The sequence below is a fragment of the Mobula birostris genome, chromosome 6 (genome assembly GCF_030028105.1).
Source record: "Mobula birostris isolate sMobBir1 chromosome 6, sMobBir1.hap1, whole genome shotgun sequence".
NCBI lineage: Eukaryota > Metazoa > Chordata > Chondrichthyes > Myliobatiformes > Myliobatidae > Mobula > Mobula birostris.
In genome coordinates, this window is record NC_092375.1 from 91,359,115 (window position 1) to 91,380,311 (window position 21,197).

Below are 21,197 nucleotides of genomic sequence, written 5' to 3' on the forward strand. Positions count from 1 at the left end.
GCCCAGGGCTCGCACTGATTCAGCAATATTCATGTATTGCAATGATTTTATATGTTCATATAAAATACGTGCTGTGTGTTTAATATCCAAATGTTATTTAAAATGTTATGATGCTATTGACTTATCACCTATATTCTGGTCGTGATTAACACCCCCCCCCCCGCCCCCCGGTCCGCAAGAATATTGTCAATACTAAACCAGTCTGCGGTGCAAAGAAGGTTGGAGACCCCTGCTAAGTAGACCTATCAGTTTTCTTTGTGGGCGGGCTTTACAGTCGAACTCAAAAATAATGACAGTGTTGCTCACTGCACTGTTTGCAACAGTGACTTTTCTATTGCCCATGGTGGGTTAAAATGTAAAAGACATGTTGAGGTGAGTTTAACAGGTGTCATTACAGCATAGCTAACGTTACTTAAACTAGCTGGCTGCCTGCTAAGGAGCTACGCTATTGATGTCCTACGTGATGAGGCCAAACTCCCTGTAGATTTGCTTAAAGTTGTAATAGAATAAACATGATAATATAAGTACATATTTTAATCAACTCCTGACGAAGGGTCTCGGCCTGAAACGTCGACTGTACCTCTTCCTAGAGATGCTGCCTGGCCTGCTGCGTTCACCAGCAACTTTGATGTGTGTTGCTTGAATTTCCAGCATCTGCAGAATTCCTGTTGTTTACATATTTTAATGTCACATTTGCAGCATATACCTAACTTGGTTTACAGATTAGACAAAATCACTAAACAAAGTATTACATACACCCTTGGAGGTCGACGGTGGCGGGGGGGCGGGGGGGGTGTGCTACCTCCCTGAAATGGTGGTGATACCTCCCTGAAATGAGTATCTGGGAATGAAACAGGGCTCAGGAGTTGTGAGTGAGCAATGCTTAAATGCCATATCACAGTGCTCAATTTAACATGAATTTCCCAAGGCTGATGCAGATTTAATATAGCTGACAAGAAAATTAGCTGCATTTTTTCCTAGTGTATGCAAAATAATAAATATGCCCATGTCAGATGAGCAGTAACTCTCATTAACATTCCAAATACCTTTTCAAAATTAAAAAACATTCTCAGCTAACACAGTAAGTTTTCATCTTTATTTCCAATGCAAATTTTGTCAATGTAGAACAGGCAGGAATTAAACATTTTGCCATTTAATTATCTCCATCGAATCCTCTTTCTATGTCATTAAATCAAACAGTCAACTCCCTGTCACAGTGATTCCTATTGTCATGGGTTGAAAGCTGACTGATGGTGTCACACTCATCTTCGAATAATAATGTCACTGGTGATTTCGTCAGTTAGCATATAGACATGGGTCTTAAAAGCAAATTGAATTATTTAATTTGATTGAAGATTCTTCAAAAGAATTATATCCCTCCTGGTGTGATGCAATTAATTCTGACAGACTCTCCGGATGAAGCTGCCATACACACATACCACCAATAACCTGAGGACGGGTAACTAAAATCAAACCTTTGGAGGAACAAATTGAAAATGCCTCAGTTGTTGTGGAAAACATTGGCTTATTTGGTGACTGAATTTTCATGTTATGAAACTCTAATGAATTGTGTACTTCGGATATAAAAAGAGTAAAAGAGAAACAAAGTGGATATCTGACCACTGGAAAGTGACACTGGAGAGATAGCAATGGAGAACAAAGAAAGGGTGGATGAACTCATTAAATATGCTATGACAGTCTTCACTGTGGAAGGCATCAGCAGTATGCCAGAAATTCAAGAGTGCCAGGGGGCAGAAGAGAATGCAGTTGCTATTAGTAAGGTGAAGGTGCTTGGGAAGCTGAAAGGGCTGAAGGTAGATAAATCAGCCAGACCAGATGGAGTACACCTCAGGGTTCTGAAAGAGAGAGCTGAAGAGATTGTGCAGGCATCAGTAGTGATCTTTCAAAAATCACTGGATTCTGGAAGTTCTGACAAACTGTTATACTGTATAGCAAAGGTCACTCCACTTAATGTCACCATCATGAACATATATATAGAGAAAGATGCTGGAAAAGAACCAGTAACATCATGAAGGATCCCATCCACCCTGCTCATGGACCGTTTGTCCCACTCCCATCATGGAGGTGGCTATGTAGTATCCACGCCAGGACCACTAGACCCAAAAATAGTTAACATCTCTACCCATTAACTCCACCACTACTTTATTATTTCCTAGCAGTCATCTTATGTACGGACTAGTATCACTTTATGGACATAAAATCAATGTACATAATCTATCTTATCTATTTATATTTACTGTGTTTTTTATTGTTATTGGGCTCTTTAACCTTTGTGTTTTTTGTGTGCATCAGATCCGGAGTAACAACTATTTCGTTCTCCTTTACACTTGGGTACTCAAAATGACACTAAACAATCTTAAATTGTAATATGTATTTTGCGTCAGTCTTCACAATATGCCACATATTCAAGAATGTAAGGGGGCAGAAGTGAGTGCAATTTCTATTGCTAAGGAGATGGTGCTTGGGAAGCTGAAAGGTGTTAAGGTAGATAAGTCACCTGGACCAAATGGACAACACCCCAGAGATCTGAAAGACGTAGCTGCAAAGGTCATGGAGGCATTAGTAATGAGCTTTCAAGAATCATTAGATTCTGGAATGGTTCCAGAGGACTGGGAAATTGCAAATGTCACTCCATTCCTTAAGAAAGTGGGGGAGGGGGGGGTGCAAAAGCCAGGAAATTATAGGATTATAGGCCAGTTGGCCTGACCTCAGTAGTTGGTAAGATGTTGGAGTCCATTATTAAGGATGAGGTTTCAGGAAACTTGGAAGGACATGATTTAATAGGACAAAGTCAGTATGTTTTCCTTAAGGAGAAATCTTGCCATACAAATCTATTAGAATTATTTGCGGAAATAACAAGCAGGATGGACAAAGAAGAGTCAGTGGGTGTTGTATACTTGATTTTTAGAAGGTCTTTGACAAGGTGCTGCACACGAGACAGCTTAACAAAGCAAGAGCCCATAGTATTACAGGAAACATACCAGCATGGATGGAAGATTGGCTGACTGGCAGGAGGCAAAGAGTGGGTATAAAGGGGGCCTATCCTGGTAGGCTAGCGGTGGCTAGTGGTGTTCTACAGGAGTCAGTGTTGGGACCGCTTCTTTTCACATTATATACCAAAGATTTGGATGATGGAATTGATGGCTTTGTAGTCAAGTTTGCGGATGATATGACGATAGGTGTAAGGACAGGTAGTGTTGAGGAAGCAGTGAGCCTGCAAAAGGACTAAGACAGATTGGGAGAATGGGTGAAGAAATGGGAGATGGAATATAGTACAGGGAAGTGTACGGTCATGTACTTTGAGAGAAGGAATAAGACCATAAGACCATTAGACGTAGGAGCAGAAGCAGGTCATTTGGCCCATCACGTCCACTCTGCCATTCGATCATGGCTGATCCGATTTTCCCCTCCTCAGCCCCACTCCCCGGCCTTCTCCCCATAATCTTTGATGCTGTGTCCAATCAAGAACCTATCAAGCTCTGCCTTAAATACACTCAATGACCTGGCCTCCACAGCTGCATGTGGCAACAAATTCCACAAATTCACCACCCTCTGGCTGAAGAAATTTCTCTGCATCTCTGTTTTAAATGGATGCCTCTCTATCCTGAGGCTGTGCCCCCTCGTCCTAGACTCCCCCACCATGGGAAACATCCTTTCCACATCTACTCTGAAAACTTTTGAATGTTGAAAGGCCTAGACAATGAGATCCCCCATCATCCTTCTAAATCCCAGCAAGTACAAACCCAGAGCTTCCAAAAAATTCCTCGTAATCCTTTCATTCCTGATCATCCTTCTAAACCTCCTCTGAACCTCTCCAGCACCAGCACATCTTCTCTCTGATGAGGATCCCAGAGCAGTTCATAATACTCAAGGTGAGGCCTCACCAGTGCCTTATGAAGCCTCAGTATCACATCCCTGCTCATATATTCAAGACCTCTTTAAATGAATGCTAATTTGCCTTCCTCATCATCGACTCTACCTGCAAGTTAACCTTTAGAGTGTTCCGCACAAGGACTCCCAAGTCCCTTTGCATCTCAAATTTTTGGATTTTCTCCCTGTTTAGAAAATAGTCTGTAGATTTATTTCTTCTACCAAAGTGTCTGACCATGTATTTTCCAACATGGTATTTCATTTGCTACTTTCTTGTCCATGCTCCTCATCTGTCCAAGTCATTCTGCAGCCTTCCTGTTTTCTCAATACTACCTGCCCCTCCACCAGTCTTTGTATCATCTGCAAATTTGGCAACAAAGCTATCTATTCCATCAACTAAATCATTGATATACAACGTAAAAAGAAGTGGTCCCAATACCGAATAAAGGTGTAGACTCTTTCTAAATGGAGAAAAAAATTCAAAACTCCAAGGTGCAAAGGGACTTGGGAGTCCTTGTGTGGGATTCCCTAAAGGTTAATTTGCAGGTTTATTCGTTGGTGAGGAAAGCAAATGCAATGTTAGCATTCATTTAGAGAAGATTAGAATGTGATGCTGAGCATTTCAACATTGGTTGAAATCAGGCATCGGTCAGGCTGCACTTGGAATCGTGAACAGCTTTGGGCTCCCTATCTAACAAAAGATGCTGACATTGGAGAAGGTCTTGAAGAGAAGGATTCCAGGAATGAGAGGGTTAATGTATATGAGAAGAGTTTGATGGCTCAGGACCTGCACTTACAGGAGATTAGAAGAAAGAGAGATTCTAGCTTGGACATTCAGAAAACAATGTGTCTGACATTTTGCATTTTATAAGGCATTTCAGCCTATGATTTTTACACTGTAGGACACAAGAAATGCATGCTCTGTATTAACTTGTACAAAATGGCAACCAAAACACAAGATGATCCTTTGGTGGTGGAATGAATGTTGTATAGGACACTGCAATAAGTTCTCAAAGGAAACATGCAGATTGATGCTCAGTCAATGCTATACACACCCTTGGTACGAAACTGGAATGCTGGTAGAGACTTCTTGCTCAGGACCAAGGAATAGGATCTACTTGCTTATGATCTTCTGTTTTAGAAAGTACGTCAAGCTGATACTAACACTAAAAAAATGGCAGTATTTTGCAGGAATGAAAATAATATTCTTGAATCCAGGAATAACTACAAGTGAGAAACAGAACTAAACAAGTCTACTGTAGAGATCGTGATTCACACGCATCACTGCAGGCTATGGATGTGCAGTCATAATAGCTAAAAGTTATAAGATATCAGGAATCAAGCTAGCTCACTTGATACAAATTGTTTCCTCACTCTTGACAAAAATCATTAAAACTCAATTCCGCTGATGGTGCCCATGTACTTTTGCCCTTTCACACTTGTCAAGAAATGACACAGTAATCTCTAAAAGATTTTCCGGTGTAATATCAATCAGAAGCCTGTGACTCCATGGGTCACATAGGTGGGTTCTAAGGTACTTCAAGGGATATTTGTTCACAGTTTCATCCTATGTCGCCAATGGGTTCCAATGAATCTTATTTTAGTTACACTGATTCAATAGGGTTTCAAGTCAAGTCAAGTCAAGTCACTTTTTATTGTCATTTCGACCATAACTGCTGGTACAGTACACAGTAAAAACGAGACAACCTTTTTCAGGACCATGGTGCTACATGAAACAATACAAAAACTATACTGAACTACGTAAAACAACACAGAAACTACACTAGACTACAGACCTACCCAGGACTGCATAAAGTGCACAAAACAGTGCAGGCATTACAATAAATAATAAACAAGACAATAAGCACAGTAGAGGGCAGTAGGTTGGTGTCAGTCCAGGCTCTGGGTATTGAGGAGTCTGATGGCTTGGGGGAAGAAACTATTACATAGTCTGGTCATGAGAGCCCGAATACTTCGGTGTGTTTTGTCAGATGGCAGGAGGGAGAAGAGTTTATATGAGGGATGTGTGGGGTCCTTCATAATGCTGTTTGCTTTACGGATGCAGTGTGTGGTGTAAATCTCTGTAATGGTGGGAAGAGAGACCCCGATGATCTTCTCAGCTGACCTCACTATCCGCTGCAGGGTCTTGCAATTTGAAATGGTGCAATTTCTGAACCAGGCAGTGATGCAGCTGCTCAGGATGCTCTCAATACAACCTCTGTAGAATGTGGTGAGGATGGGGGATGGGAGATGGACTTTACTCAGCCTTCACACAAAGTAGAGATGCTGCTGGGCTTTCTTTGCTATGAAGCTGGTGTTGAGGGATCAGGTGAACAAGAAATTTGGTGCTCTTAACGATCTCTACGGAGGAGTCGTCGATGTTCAGTGGAGAGTGGTCGCTCTGTGTCCTCCTGAAGTCAATAACCATCTCTTTTGTTTTGTGCACATTCAGAGACAGGTTGTTGGCTCTGCACCAGTCCGTTAGCCGCTGCACCTCCTCTCTGTATGCTGACTCATCGTTCTTGCTGCTGAGACCCACCACGGTCGTGTCATTGGCGAACTTGATGATGTGGTTCGAGCTGTGTGTTGCAGCAGCGTGAACAGCAGTGGACTGAGCACACAGCCCTGGGGGGGGGGGGGGGGGGGGAGGGGGTGCCCCCGTGCTCAGTGTGATGGTGTTGCAGATGCTGCTTCCAATCCGGACTGACTGAGGTCTCCCAGTCAGGAAGTCCAGGATCCAGTTACAGAGGGAGGTGTTCAGGCCCAGTAGACTCAGCTTTCCAATCAATTTCTGAGGAATGATTGTGTTGAATGCTGAACTGAAGTCTATGAACAGCATTTGAACATACGAGTCCTTTTTGTCGAGGTGGGTTAGGGCCAGGTGGAGGGTGATGGCAGTGGTGTCGTCTGTTGAACGGTTGGGACGGTACACGAACTGCAGGGGGTCCAGTGAGGGGGGGCAGCAGGGTCTTGATGTGCCTCATGATGAGCCTCTCGAAACACTTCATGATGATGGATGTGAGTGCAACGGGATGGTAGTTGTTGAGGCAGGACACTGATGACTTCTTCGGCACAGAGACGATGGTGGCGGCCTTGAAGCACGTAGGAACAACGGCGCTGCTCAGGGAGATGTTGAAGATGTCAGTGAGAATCTCTGCTAGCTAGTCTGCACATCCTCTAAGCACTCTGCCAGGAATATTGTCTGGTCCAGCAGCCTTCCGTGGGTTGACCCCACAGAGGGTTCTCCTCACGTTGGCCATGGTAAGACACAGAACCTGGTCATTTGGAGGAGGGGTGGTCTTCCTCACCGCCACGTTGTTTTCCGCCTCAAAACGAGCGTAGAAGTTGTTCAATGCATCTGGGAGGGAGGCATCACCAGCACAGGCAGGTGGTGTTGTCTTGTAGTTGGTGATGTCCTGAATGCCCTTCCACATGCGCCGCCTGTCACTGCTGTCCTGGAAGTGGCTGTGGATTCGCTGGGCGTGTGCACGCTTTGCCTCTCTGATGGCCCGGGACAGTTTGGCCCTCGCTGTTGTTTGGGCTGCCTTGTTGCCTGCTCTGAAGGCAGAGTCATGGTCCTCAGCAGCGCACGCACCTCCGCGGTCATCCATTTCTTAATTATAAAACTTTTGTCATCCAGTGCTGAATGTACAAAGAAAATAAGCATGATACCAGAACTGAAGGATTACTATTTTTAATAAAAGACTGATCAGATTAGTCCTCAAACCTCCAGGAAAATAAAACACCACTGGAGTCAGCCATACAGCTCTGAAATTACCCGTTCCATCCATGTCCATGCAAATCTTTTGCCCATCTACACTAATCCCATTTCCTTGTACTGAGTATATATGCTTATCTAAGTGCCCCCATATGTAGTGATTATATTGGATAATATCAACTCCTGTGTCAGTGTGTTCAACATGTGTAACTTCCCACTTCATGTGTAAAAGATTTTCCCCTCAAAACCCCTTTAAAGCTCCTTCCTTCACCTTAAGCCGACCATGGAAAAAAGGTTATCCCCTATATGGGAAAAAGAATATTCAGGTAAGATAAGATGAAGTATAAAGGAGAAAGATTGTGTGGAACTTAGCTTTGGTATCGACCTGACTGGCTTTCTCCTATGCTGTAAATTCTATCAGAAATCTTAATGATCTGATTCAACATTTATCCAACAATGAGGCAACAGCTCATTGACATCCCAAGCCTTAACATTCACAGAGGATGACACAGTTAATACATTAAAAGTGAATAAAACAGCTGGCGTGAGATCTGGCCTGGATTAATGGGCACAGGATGCACAAATGGGAAACCTCTGGGTTAAAGCAACAAATGGTTATAAACTGCTTCAGTATATTTCATTGAAGCTCTGTTGATCACAAGCTCTTTACCTTCGCAGGAGAGTCCATGAGAGGTGACACCAGATAGGCTTTCCCGGCAAACATTACAGAATGTAGGGCGAGCATGGGAGCAGGCATACCAGTTATGCATTCCTGAGAAATGCTCCACATTAAACTGTGCCGTCTAGTGAAGGGAAGAAAACAGGTCTGTTTAACAGCAGAAATCTCCACAAAAATCTCTCATAGTATACATGTAGTGTGGCGGTAATGGGTGTTTCCATTATGTGAATTGGTTATAATAAGATTGATGGATTAGGGAACACTGTTTCCATTACATATGCCATATTGGTTACAGCATGATCTGGAAAATCTGTTTAAGTTTGTGCTTTGAAGGCAATTATAGCCTATTCTCCTGTAACATGACTATCCATATCACAAGGGTTCTTAGGAAGGTAAATGTCATGAGGATTCTTAGGAACTACCTTACTTTAAAATAACCATAAACTGGTATTTTATAATTCACATTCACTTACCTAATAATTTACTGCCAAATTAAAACAAACTGCTGGAGGAACTCACTGGGTTGGGCAGAACCAGTGGAGGGAAATGGACAGTCAATATTTAAGGTGGAGGCCCTTCATTGAATGATGAAGGGTCTCGATCAAAATGTCAACTGCCCATTTCCCTCCACAAATGTTGTCTGACCCACTGAATTCTCCCAGTAGTCTCTTTGTGCAATAAATTCCAGATTCCAGCACTTGCAGTCTCTCGTATCCCTCAATAATTTATTTCCCATAAGGTTTCCTTTTAGACATTGGTTCAGTACAAATGAACATTTCTATTACTAAACAATGAAATCCCAGTAAATTTTAGAATCTTCTGCTGAAATGCAGAGTTCTCTATTTCTAACAAGATATATGGGATTACAAGAATTTCTGGATATAGATGCAAGTCCAGCAATTCACACGTCCTAGCCTTTCGTACCCAAATTTCTGATGCATATTCCTGTCAAGTGGCAAGATTGCAAAACCTATATAAAGAAGAGTTTTGCTCCTTTTCATGCAAATCACTTGTCCACCCCTGTCATTACAAAAAATCAAGAGGTCGAGTGGAAGAAGAGGAGAGAAAATTCCTGCGGGTCTGACAATAATTAAATCCTACGTAGTACTGGTGGTATGACTTGCAAAAAGTGAGAAATAGTGCAAATTCTCCTACTAAAGATCTAAAGATTTTCACAGCTATTAACTGATTACGTAGTCACTTGTTACTATAACCTATTATGTGGACAGCATTCCTTCAACTAGACTCTAGAAATGCCCCACTTCTCAGAACTTTGCTGCACTTGAAGCAAAACAATACCCTGCAATGGAACAGAGAAAGTCATTCAGTAAATCATTGTCTCATAACTCAGGTTATGGCTGATCGGTACCGAACTCAACCCACCTGCCTGCTATGAACATTAACATGGGGTTTATGTAGATATTCAAGTATGTCCACCCTACAATTTTTAAACACATTTTTAAATATTGATTAAATTCATCAAAATATGACTGCAGAATGGGTGGTGCAGCTCAATGTATCAAATTCACAGCACTCCTAATATTCCAGGTTCCCTGGATCAGAGAATCAGCTCTGGGGGAGAAAGGGAACTGGGATCATCACCGATGACTTGCACTTGCCTCAGAGAATGAGTCTGCCATCTGTTCTCTCAATCAGCAGGCTTCGGTTCCAATTCAATTACACAACCATGTGCAGCCTTAATAAAATAAAGGCAATTTCAGAAATAAAGAAAACAGATTAAATCATTCTCAGTTCATGGCCAGGGAGATGCTGGACGATTGCCCTCAAGCAAACTGTCATGTAGTATTTTCTATGATGCACGATGTGAAGTTATCCTCTCATTTGGTGTTCATTGCAGGGATCCTAAACACAGTAATAGAAACACCGATATTGGAAGCTTACCTCGTAGTGTTCTCTACTTTGTACAGATTTTAATGAAGAGATCCAGTCTTCCATCTCTTTTCGATTCTCAGCACAAAGAATTAGTCTTCTGAATGGTGTAATTACCTGAAACACATTCCTCCATTAAGCAGAGCAAGGAAATAAAAATAAAACATTTTTGAAAATGTAAACTGTCCATGTAAGTCATTCATAAAACACAGCTTTATGGTGCTTTGATGCAAGAGAAATTAAATAATTGTGTGTTCTTTGTTCTGTCTGACAAGGTGGTCTTCTAACTTTTTGCAGTGGTGGGATAGGAACATGGGTGGATACCACTGAGAACTGAGCAAATGCAAGAGCAGCACTCATTAATCATTAATGCTGAGCTCTTGCTTATTCAGTTCAAACCAAACGATTCCCTGAAATGCATAGACAGAATCTTTTATCTGGCACAAGAGACAGTAAATTGGATATCAAACTGGCACTTAGTTTGCCGAAATACACCTTGCATCACTTGTGCTTAGCTCTCTTTTGGGAATGAATACTATATCCTGACTAAAACATATCTCGAAAATTCTAAAACCACTTGATGATACCCCTTGCTGAGCAAAACCTTTCTCTATGCACCACTGTTTATGCTTTTACAGGGAGAAGGGAATTATATACAGCCTCAAGAATATATCTGTTCAAAATATTTCTGAAACTGTTTTGAAGTATATAGTTCTATTAAATATTTACTATGAGTTCCTTTGCTATTTTTCAAGATGAACGAGATGGTGCACTGTTTATTAACGAAGACCTTTTTTGGCAAATTGTCACAGGGAAACCATTATAAAAGTATGATTTTAGTCACAGTTCTATGCAATGTATTAAGACTCTAAACATTTTGCATATGATCCTGAGGCAAATGTGATACAATAATTATCTGGACAGAGAAAAGGGTACACTTACTCATGATGTGTTGGAATTTTTATAAGTATATGCATATCAGAAAAATAAAAAGTATGTTACATTTATTTTCCTATTTTAACAACCTCCAAAAGATACAAAGTGCTTTAAGGTCAAATTAATTTATCTGACATTTAGGAACTGCTATGATGTATAGAACACATCTATGCCAATATGAAGTCAGGGTAAGCTTATAAAACAGGAACATGCAAATGATGATTTCAGCTGGTTAGATGAGGGATAAATTTTGCCCAAGCTGCCAGTAAGGACTTCCTGGCCTAGGACTGTCAGGGTCACAGCTTAATACCTGCTAAGAGGTGACATACTTGACTGCAGAACTCACTCAGCACTGATCTAGAACTCTGTTCTTTCTGTGTTCAGATCTAAAGAATGAGGTCTAGACCCATAATCATCTGATTTTGAGAGAAAGAAAAACACTTAAGAGTGCTCTCGTTTCATTTCAGATTTCTGCCATCTGGATTTTAATTTTTAATAACTCAAGAAATATTTATTTCAACACAATGAATAACCATCAACTACTGAGCAATAGCTTCTGTTGTTCACAGCATCTACTTTTTGAAGGGATTGCTTGGAACTAACAATAGCAAAGTACAATTGCTATTATATAGCTGAGAAACTGATCTAGTTTGTTTTAAACCCTTTTGGGGATTTAAGAAAAAAATAAATCTTGAAATTCCTCACACGATGATGGAGTACACATCTCCAGGCTTGTAACACCCATCAAAGTATAGAATAGTCATTAAAAATTTTGGCAAAAATGACTTGCTCAGAAAGCTCAAATTTATAAAGCTCCCAGAACCCTTCAAAAGCTGAAAATTCAGCTTGTGAGTCGGCCAGACTTCAAAGTAAAACTTCAATGATACAAATAATATCAAACAGCATTGACAGTGATGTTAAACACTTCAAGTTGTACCAGTAATGACAAACAAGCTGAAGATTTATTGGACCAGAAATCTACATATGTAGGTCCATTTTTTGACACCACCACACCCCCAGGAAGTTTGCATAAATTCCACAAAACATAATTTTTAATGTTTCTAGGTCAAATTGTGGCAATGCAGAAATGTGGCACAGAACTTATCAAAATTTGTGCATGTGTACATGATTAAATTTCTGTGTCAGTCTCACAATGATAGCATCGTTCCCTGTACAACACATTTCTAGGTAGTGCCAGGTACTGGGCAGTCACCGAACCACGGCGTTATCATTTGGGAGCAGCAGTATTTAAAGTGAGCAGGGGGAGCAGATCCAGGATCAGCAGTGGGAACCCAATGCAGACAAAAAACATGGAATATTCCACCATTGTCTGTAATAAATTTGTGTGTTCTCCCCGCAACTATGTGAGTTTCCTCCAGGTGCTCTAGTTTCTTCCCGCAGTCTGAAGACAAATAGGTTAGCAGGTTAATTGGACACGCCGATGTAATTGGGTATTGGGGGTTTGTTTGGCCACAACAGCCTGCTATTGTGCCGTATGTTTAAATAAATAAACAATACCACACAACAACAGGCCTTGTGGTGCATGATGTTGTGCCAAACTAATTAATCAAATGTGCAACAAATCACTTCTGCCTCACATTAGTGACACTGTATTCCATCTGCCACTTCTTTGCCCATTCTCCTATGTCCCTCTGCAAGGTCCCAAGGTTCCTCTGGACGTCAATGCTGCTCAAAGTTCAAAGCAAATTTATTATCAAAGTACATATATGTCACCATATACAACCCTGAGATTTGCTTTCTTGCGGGCATACCCAGTAAATGCAAGAAACAATATAGAATCAATGAAAGACTGCACTGAACGATGAACAACCAATGTACAATAGACAAGAAACTGTGGAAATACAAAATAAATAAGTAAGCAAGTAAGCAAGCAATAAATATCGAGAACATGAGATGAAGAGTCCTTAAACGTGAGTCCATAGATTGTGGGAACAGTTCAGTGATAGGGTAATAACTGTTCCTGAACCTGGTGGAGGGGGTCCTGAGGTTCTGTACCTTCTTCCTGATGGCAGCAATGAGAAGAGAGAATGGCTTGGGTGGTGGGGATCCTTGATGATGGATGCTGCTTTCCTGTAATAGTGCCTCATGTTAATATGCCTAGTGGTGAGGAGGGCTTTACCCATGATGGACTAGGCTGTATCCACTACTTTTTGTAAGATTTTCCATTCAAGAGCATTGGTGTTTAGATACCAGGTTGTGATGCAACCAGTCAATATACTCTTCACCACACATCTATAAAAGTTTGTCAGAGTTTTAGGTGTCATGCTGAATCTTCAGAAACACAGAGGAATTTAAAGTTACTGAACCTCTCTATCTCTGATCCCCCCCCAATGAGTATAAAGTGAGTAGAACAGGGAGCTAAGCATCTGTGCTGATGAAGATTGTGGAGGAGATGGTGTTGTCAATCTGAACTGACTGGGATCTGCAAGTGAGGAAACCAAGGATCCAATTTCACAAAGAGTTATTGAGGCCAAGGTCTTGAGGCTTATTAGTTAGTTTTGAGGGGATGATAGCACTGAATGCCTAGCCATAGTCGATATAGAGCATCTTGATGTATGCATCTTTGCTGTCCAGATGTTCCAGGGTTGAGTCAAGAGCCTCACTCAAGACCAAGGAAATGGCACCTGCCATGAACCTGTTGTGCTGGCTGGTAGGCAAATTGGAGTAGTCCTCAGGTAGTAGTTGATATCTTTCAGCACCAACCTCTCAAAGCACTTCATCACAGTGCATGCAAGTGCTACTGGATGATAGTCATAGAGGCAGGTTAACACTGCCTTCTTAGGCACCGGTATAATTGAAGCTGTTTAAAGAATATACTATTAACAGTGTCCTGTTCCTTTACATTTGATCTCCTAAAGTAATATGTGACTATAGCTTCTATTTCTTCCATATCTACAACTGATCTACATCCTTGGATAGTCTTAAACACTGTACATAACATCATCAATATTTGTATCTTCTGCAAACAATAATCTACCCATCTACCTTTTCATCCAGTAATTCATATACTCTATTTCACAACTAACACAGATCTCCTTTAAGTCCTGTAAATTGTCTCTTTGATCAGCTCACTCCCCATATTATATTACCCTGATCTATCACTTGGTAGTGCAACCTCACAATTCCTTCAATTTGAGTTTGATCCTGACCCATGGCGCTGTCTGTATGGAGTTTGCATGTTGGAATCATAAAGTCTTAGAGACATTTAGTGCAAAAACAGACCCTTTGCCCACTGAAACCATACCAACCATGGCCAATACTAAAGTAATTTCACCACCCAATCACTGTCATCACCAAATACAATCTTTTGGCCTTCAGAGCGCTGACATTTAGTGGAAAAGGGAATGTTGTTCATAAACCTTGATATTCATAATTCCTCCATAATAATCATTGGCATCATTGAAAACAACAAATCAGACAAATCCTGGAAGGAACCAATCCATAAAATGACTAAAAATCTTGGTCGTCAAAGTATGAAAACATTGGTTAACTATTGCAGCCTACTATATGCTCTCCACCACTGAGGACATCTTCAAGCAGTGGTGCCTCAAAAAGGAGGCATCTATCACTAGATACAGGAACCTGAAGACTCACACTCATCAATTCAGAAAGCTTCTTCCCCTCTGTCATCACATTTCTGAATGGTCCATGAATTCATGAACACTATCTTGTTATTCTTTCTTTTTTCAAAGTAAAGTTCAAAGTAAATTTTATTATCAAACTACATACATCACCACGCTAGACTCCTGAGATCAATTTTCTTGTGGGCATACTCAACAAATCTATAGAATAATAACTATAACAAGATCAACCAGAGTGCAAGAGACAACAAGCTATGCAAATGCAAATATAAATAAATAGCAATAAATAATGAGAACATGAGATAATGAGGTAAAGAGTCCTTAAACTGAGATCATTGGTTGTAGGAACATTTCAATGACGAGGCAAGTGACAGTAGTTATTCCCTTTTATTCAAGAGCCAGGCGGTTGTGGAGTAATAACAGTTCCTGAGCCTGGTGGTGCGAACCCTGAGGCCCCTATACCTTCTTTTTTCCCCACTGTTTATTTATTTTTGCAATTTATAGTAATTTTATGTCTTTAAAACAAATTTTACATCATCTAAGTCAGTAATAATAAATTTAATTCTAGTTCTTATTTCCAATTATAACTGTGATGACAAGTATCTGTATTTACAATACAAAGCACAAGAAACATCCTATTAATTTTAGGAAATCTGGTGTGTTGAGGAGGGAAAGGAATTTGAAATCATCATTATCACGAGAGGAAAAGTACTAGGCAAATTAATGGGACTGAAGGCTGACCAGTCTCCTGGAACTCATGTTCTGCATCCTATGGTGTTTAAAGAGAGTGGCCACAGAGATATTGGATACATTCACAAAATGCTGGAGGAACTCAGCAGGCCAGGCAGCATCTATGGAAAAGAGTAAACAGTTGATGTTTCAGGCCAAGACCCTTCATCATGACTGAGAAGTTAGATCAAGAAGGTGGGGGGAGAGGAGGAAGGTGATAGGTGATAGGTGAAACCAGGAGAGGAGGAGTGAAGTAAAGAGCTGGGAAATTGATAGGTGAAATAGATAAAGAGCTGGAGAAGGGGGATCCTGATTGGAGAGGACTGAAAACCATGGTAGAAAAGTAAGGGTGAGGAGCACAAGAGGGAAGTGATGGGCAAGTAAGGAGATGAAGTGAGAGAGAGAATCAGGAATGGGAATGGGAGTGGTGGAGGGGGGGCAATTAATGGAAGTTGAAGAAATTTATGTTCATGCCATTAGGTTGGAGACTACCCAGATGGAATGTAAGGTGTTGCTCCTCCAACCTGAGTGTGGCCTCATTGCAACAGTGGAGGAACCCATGGACTGACATGTTAGAATGGGAATGGGAAGTAGAATTGAAGTGAGTGGCCACCTGGAGATCCCGTTTTTCTGGTGGAAGGAACGTAGGTCTCCTAATCTACGTTGGGTCTCACCAATATACAGGAGACCACACCGGGAGCACCAGATACAGTAGATGACCCCAACAGACTCACAGGTAAAGTACCACCTCACCTGAAAGGACTGTTTGGGGCCCTAAATGGTAGTGAGGGAGGAGGTGTAGGGGGCAAGTATGGCACTTGTTCCGCTTGCAAGGACAAGTTCCAGGTGGGAGATCAGTGGGGAGGGATGAATGTACAAGGGAGTTACGCGGGGAGTGATCCCTGTGGAAAGCGGGAAGTGGGGTGGGGGGTGGGGAAGGGAAAGATGTGTATTATGGTGGGAACCTGCAGGTGATGGTAGAATTTACACAGAATTATGTGTTGGATGCAGAGGCTACTGGGTGGTCGGTAAGGACAAGAGGAGCCCTATCCCTGGTAAGATGGCAAGAGGATGGAGTGAGGGAAGGGCTGTATGAAATGGAAGAGATGCAAGTGAGGGTAGCGTTGATAGTGAAGGAAGGAAAGCCTCATTCTGAGAGTAGATGCAGCAAAGACGGAGGAACCAAGACAAGGGAGTGGCATTTTTACAAGTGACAAGGTGGGAAGAGGTATCGCTTTGAGAATCAGTGGGTTTGTAAAAAATATCAGTAGATAAACTGTCTCCAGAGACAGAGACATCGAGAAAAGGGAGGGACGTGTCGTAAATGGACTAGGTAAATTTGAGGGCAAGGTGGAAGTTGGAGGCAAAGTTGATGAAGTCAACAAGTTCCACATGGATGCAGGAAGCATCCCCAATGCAGTTGATGTAGGAGTGATTCTGGTATAAGCTAGGCACTTAAACTATTCCATGTAGCCAACAATAAGGCAGGTACAACTGAGACCCATGCAAGTGCACATGGCTACATCTTTGGTTTAGAGAAAATGGGAGGCGCTGAAGGAGAAATTACTGAGAGTGAGGACCAGTCCGACAGAGGAGAATGGTGGTAGAGGGGAACAGGTTAGGTCTGTTATCTAGAACAGTCAATTTTCCAAGCCTACACTGGAATCACTCCTCAACTTTTCCTATGGTACATCAAAATTTGCAAGTATTTGCAGGACTGAGTATATTTATTCTATGAAATGCCATATTGGTTAGGCTTATATCACATGACTTCTCAACTCTAATCCTTTCACACAGCTATATAATTACTATTTTTCCCTAAAACCTTTGAAATAATTGAAAATAAAATTGCACTTTGCCAATATTTTCACTGGGGAACTTTCATGGTGTTCAAATTCCTGAAAGACTGCCAACCCTATTTCATGTTACCACTGTTCAAACAATGTGGGTCAACGTGACTTGAGCAGTAAACCAAACGCAGTGAAGAAAAATGATTACAATTGCTGTGATTTCAGGCAGGTGGAGGGGCAACTCAGCCTAAAGAAAGCGAATGTGCATTTAAAGTACTGTGCTCATGGTAAACTGGAACATAATTGTCTGTGTAAAATTGTAGAAGGTGCAAAAATCTTCAGCAATTGCGAAAACCTGGAAGCTGCTCTTCTTCCATTAATTCTGTTGAGAAGACAAATTCACTGAGAAGAATTGGAACCTTGGTTTAAGGTTTATCTTGGGAGTAGTTGGGGCACTGGGAATTCAACCGAGTGCAATGGGGTGAGAAAAAAAAGACAGACAAGTCTGACACCTGGCTAATTGTGACTGGCAAGATTTCACATTCTATCACATTATGAACTGAAAATATTCCTCCATAATTAACGCAATATATACTGGAATAATGATAGCTATGAAGATTGAGCCTGATCATATCAATGCTGTTTGATGCAAGATAAACTCAAGCTTGCATTGAGCCTGTTGCAGGAGGTCACAGACAGAAAGGTTAGAGCGGGTGTGGGATGGTAACTCGCTCTTTCTTTTTGTTTGTATGAAAAATGGGCATTTATACCCACCATTCTTTCTTTCCCTATTTTGTTTGTGCAGTTAAATATAAAACATTGCATTGCATTTTCAATGCATTGCATAGACAAAGAAGCTTAAACTCTTTTAAATGTCCGTATATTTCACCATATCAGAGAAATTCACTTTGTCCACTCACACCCTCTGCTACCTAAACTAGTGTGTATCTCCTTTTTTCAATTCTGATGAAGGATGCTGGGACTGAAACGCTGCTTGTCTTGACCATATGCTGCCTGACTTGTTGAGATTTTCCAGCAGTTTCTGTTTTTTTTATTTCCAAAACCTGAAAGCGGTGTTGCATTTAATTAATTATCTCATGGAAGAGCTAAATATTTCATACACAAATCCTGCTCACTAGTAGAAATATTGAAAAATATGGAAAAATTGTTCTAAGAGATTGCAGTTAGCTTAAATAAGAAGAAAGCAAGGAATAAACAAAGATGAAAAGAAGTTACTCATATGCTAATTCATTTATAAACTAAGGATGGAAATTCATGTATTTAGGATAAAACTTTAGAATGGCAAGACTTGAAAATATCTTTAAAAAAAATCACTTTTAGAATAAAACCTTCAAGAACTAAAGCATCAGTGAGAACAATGACTGGCAGTCCTTCCTGAACATCTTCTATTTTATACAGGCTTCCTTGTCCACCACTGCCTTGTCAGCTTGACTGAGAGACACGGCTACCAGCCACCATGAAACATGAAGGATTCACCAAATTGATAGAAATCCCATTCACAGCTGTGCAGCAATTCATATTGCTACTTCACCTTTCTGGATACCCAGGTTTAATCCTGGTCTAGTGCTGTCTGTAAGGAGCTTGCATGTACCTACTGTAACTGTGAGGGTTTCTGCCAGATCCTCCAGTTTTCTCCTGACTTAAAGATATGCTCTAAGGTTCATTGGCCACTGTGATTTACCCTCAATGTAGGTTGATGGCAAAAGAAAAAACAAAGGAGAATTGATGGCCATGTGTAACAGAGTAAGATCTGTAGGGCTATCGGAGTAGAATGGGACTAATGAGATTGGTCTCCTGCGAATCTCATCAACCCAATGGGCTGAGTGGCCTGTATTGGTACAAGAATAATGTCACATACTTACCAAAATCACTCTATGTGATCACAAGGTATTTCATAACATTCACAAAAATAAAGATAAAACTTGTGGGACATGGGCTTAGCACTGAATCACCCTACAGTGGATTACAGACTGAAAAACCGTAGCAAGTATTAGACCTTGTTTTTCTTGATGTGAACTCCTAAAGGCTGCAGCATCAGAATACTTCGCCTTTCATTCTGACATATTCTGTCACATATATTGTTTTGTTCTTTCCTTTTCCTTATATTCTTCCTACATCACTGATGGGAACCTGTCATGAATCATGAGAGCTTGTAAGGTAATTGGCCTGCTGGTGCTTACTCTATAAAATTCTTTGCTAAGATGTAATAGAATCTCTGTCCTGTCATTCACAGCAGTAGTAAAAGCTCCACCAAAACTCTTAAAAAAAGAAAGGAATCTAGCAGAACCGGTGATTAGAAAAGATATTTGAAGGTTAAACATGGAAGTTTCTCAGATAAAGGGGAGCATAAATCATATTAGAGACATCCAAGCATTGGTTTGCAGAGACCGTCATTAGCTTTGGGGCTTTAATGTTTATGTACTTACTTGCCGTATTTTAATGCATTCACTTTGTACATGCAGCGCTGCTCTTGCTGCAACCTCCTACCCTGCTCCGATTTTTAAGAGTGATAAATTAGTGCACCAATCTGCAATGAATTTTCAGAACTTAATCTTCTCTACTGCCTCCTAAAGACCAACTATAACGAAGAAAACAGACACACAACTTACAATTGCCTGGAGTTAATATTCAAAGGGGTTCTGTAGGTTAAGGCCAGTCAAACAATAATAATGCATTAGATTATTTGAATATCAGTCAAAACAAACTCCAGATTACTAAATACATAAATCTGGAAACTGATCACCTTATGTTAAAGAACAATAAGAAATATTAACATAGCTGTCTCATGATGACATTCACAAAATTATTACATTTTAATTGGAAGCTAAAATCTCACCTACCACCCGCTATCCGCGACTAGCAAATAATTATCTGCAACTTCCACCACCAGCATATCTTTCCCTCCCTCCCCCACATTCTGCTTTCCACTGGGGTTGCTGTCTATGCGACTTCCTTGTCCATTTATCCCTCCCCACTGATCTCCTTCCTGGCATTTATCCCCGCAAGCAGAACAAGTGCTACACCTGCCCCTACAACTCCTCCCTCACTACCATTCAAGGCCCCAAACAGTCCTTATAGGTGAGGCGATATTTCACCTGCGAGTCTGTTGGGGCCATCTATTGTATCCGGTGCTCCCGGTGCGGCCTCTTGTATATCGGTGAGACCAGGCATAAATTGGGAGACAACTTCACTGAGCTCCTACGCTTAGTCTGGCAGAAAAAGTGGGATCTACCAGTGGCCACCCATTTTAATTCTACTTCCCGTTCCCATTCCAATACGTCTATACATATGAGGCCACACTCAGGTTGGAGGAACAGCACCTTATATTCCGTCTGGGTTGCCTCCAACCTGATGACATCAACATCAATTTCTCGAACTTCCAGTAATGCCCCCCCCCCCTTCACCATTCCCCATTCCCTTTTCCCTCTCTCACATTATTTCCTTGCCTGGCCATCACCTCCCTCTGTTGCTCCTCCCCCTTTTCTTTCTTCCATGGCCTTCTGTCCTCTCCTATCAGACTCCCCCTTCTCCAACTCTGTGTCTCTTTCACCAGTCAACTTCCCAGCTCTTTACTTCACCCCTCCCCTTTTAAGTTTCACCTATAACCTTCTCTCCCCTCCCCACATCTTTTAAATCTACTCCTCAGTTTTCTTTTCTCCAGTCCTGTTGAAGGGTCTCGACCTGAAACGTCAACTATACTCTTTTCCATAAGCGCTGCCTGGCCTGCTGAGTTCCTCCAGCATCTTGTGTGTGTTGCTTTGGATTTCCAGCATCTGCAGATTTTCTCGTGTTTTCCATTTCAGATTTACCCAACCCCAAGCAGCCTTTTGTTTTAAGCACCTCTGTTATTTTCCCCAAGTTTGGATTCAATGAGCTTAAGGTTATTCTATTACAACCATAGTCCATGATCACACTGTGTTAGCAATGGAGAGCCTGTTACA

At 41.2% G+C, this 21,197-nt stretch overlaps 1 protein-coding gene across 3 annotated transcripts in view; it reads right to left on the minus strand.

Moving 5' to 3' along the window:
* Positions 1-21,197, minus strand: part of dgkh (diacylglycerol kinase, eta) — a 504,569-nt gene that overhangs the window by 191,143 nt on the left and 292,229 nt on the right. For all 3 annotated transcript variants that reach the window (XM_072260835.1, XM_072260834.1, XM_072260833.1), the window contains 2 exons: positions 10,191-10,295; positions 8,280-8,412 (listed from right to left, as the gene is read on the minus strand). In XM_072260835.1, the coding sequence (XP_072116936.1) occupies positions 8,280-8,412; positions 10,191-10,295 (238 nt within the window). The remainder of the gene's footprint in view (positions 1-8,279; positions 8,413-10,190; positions 10,296-21,197) is intronic.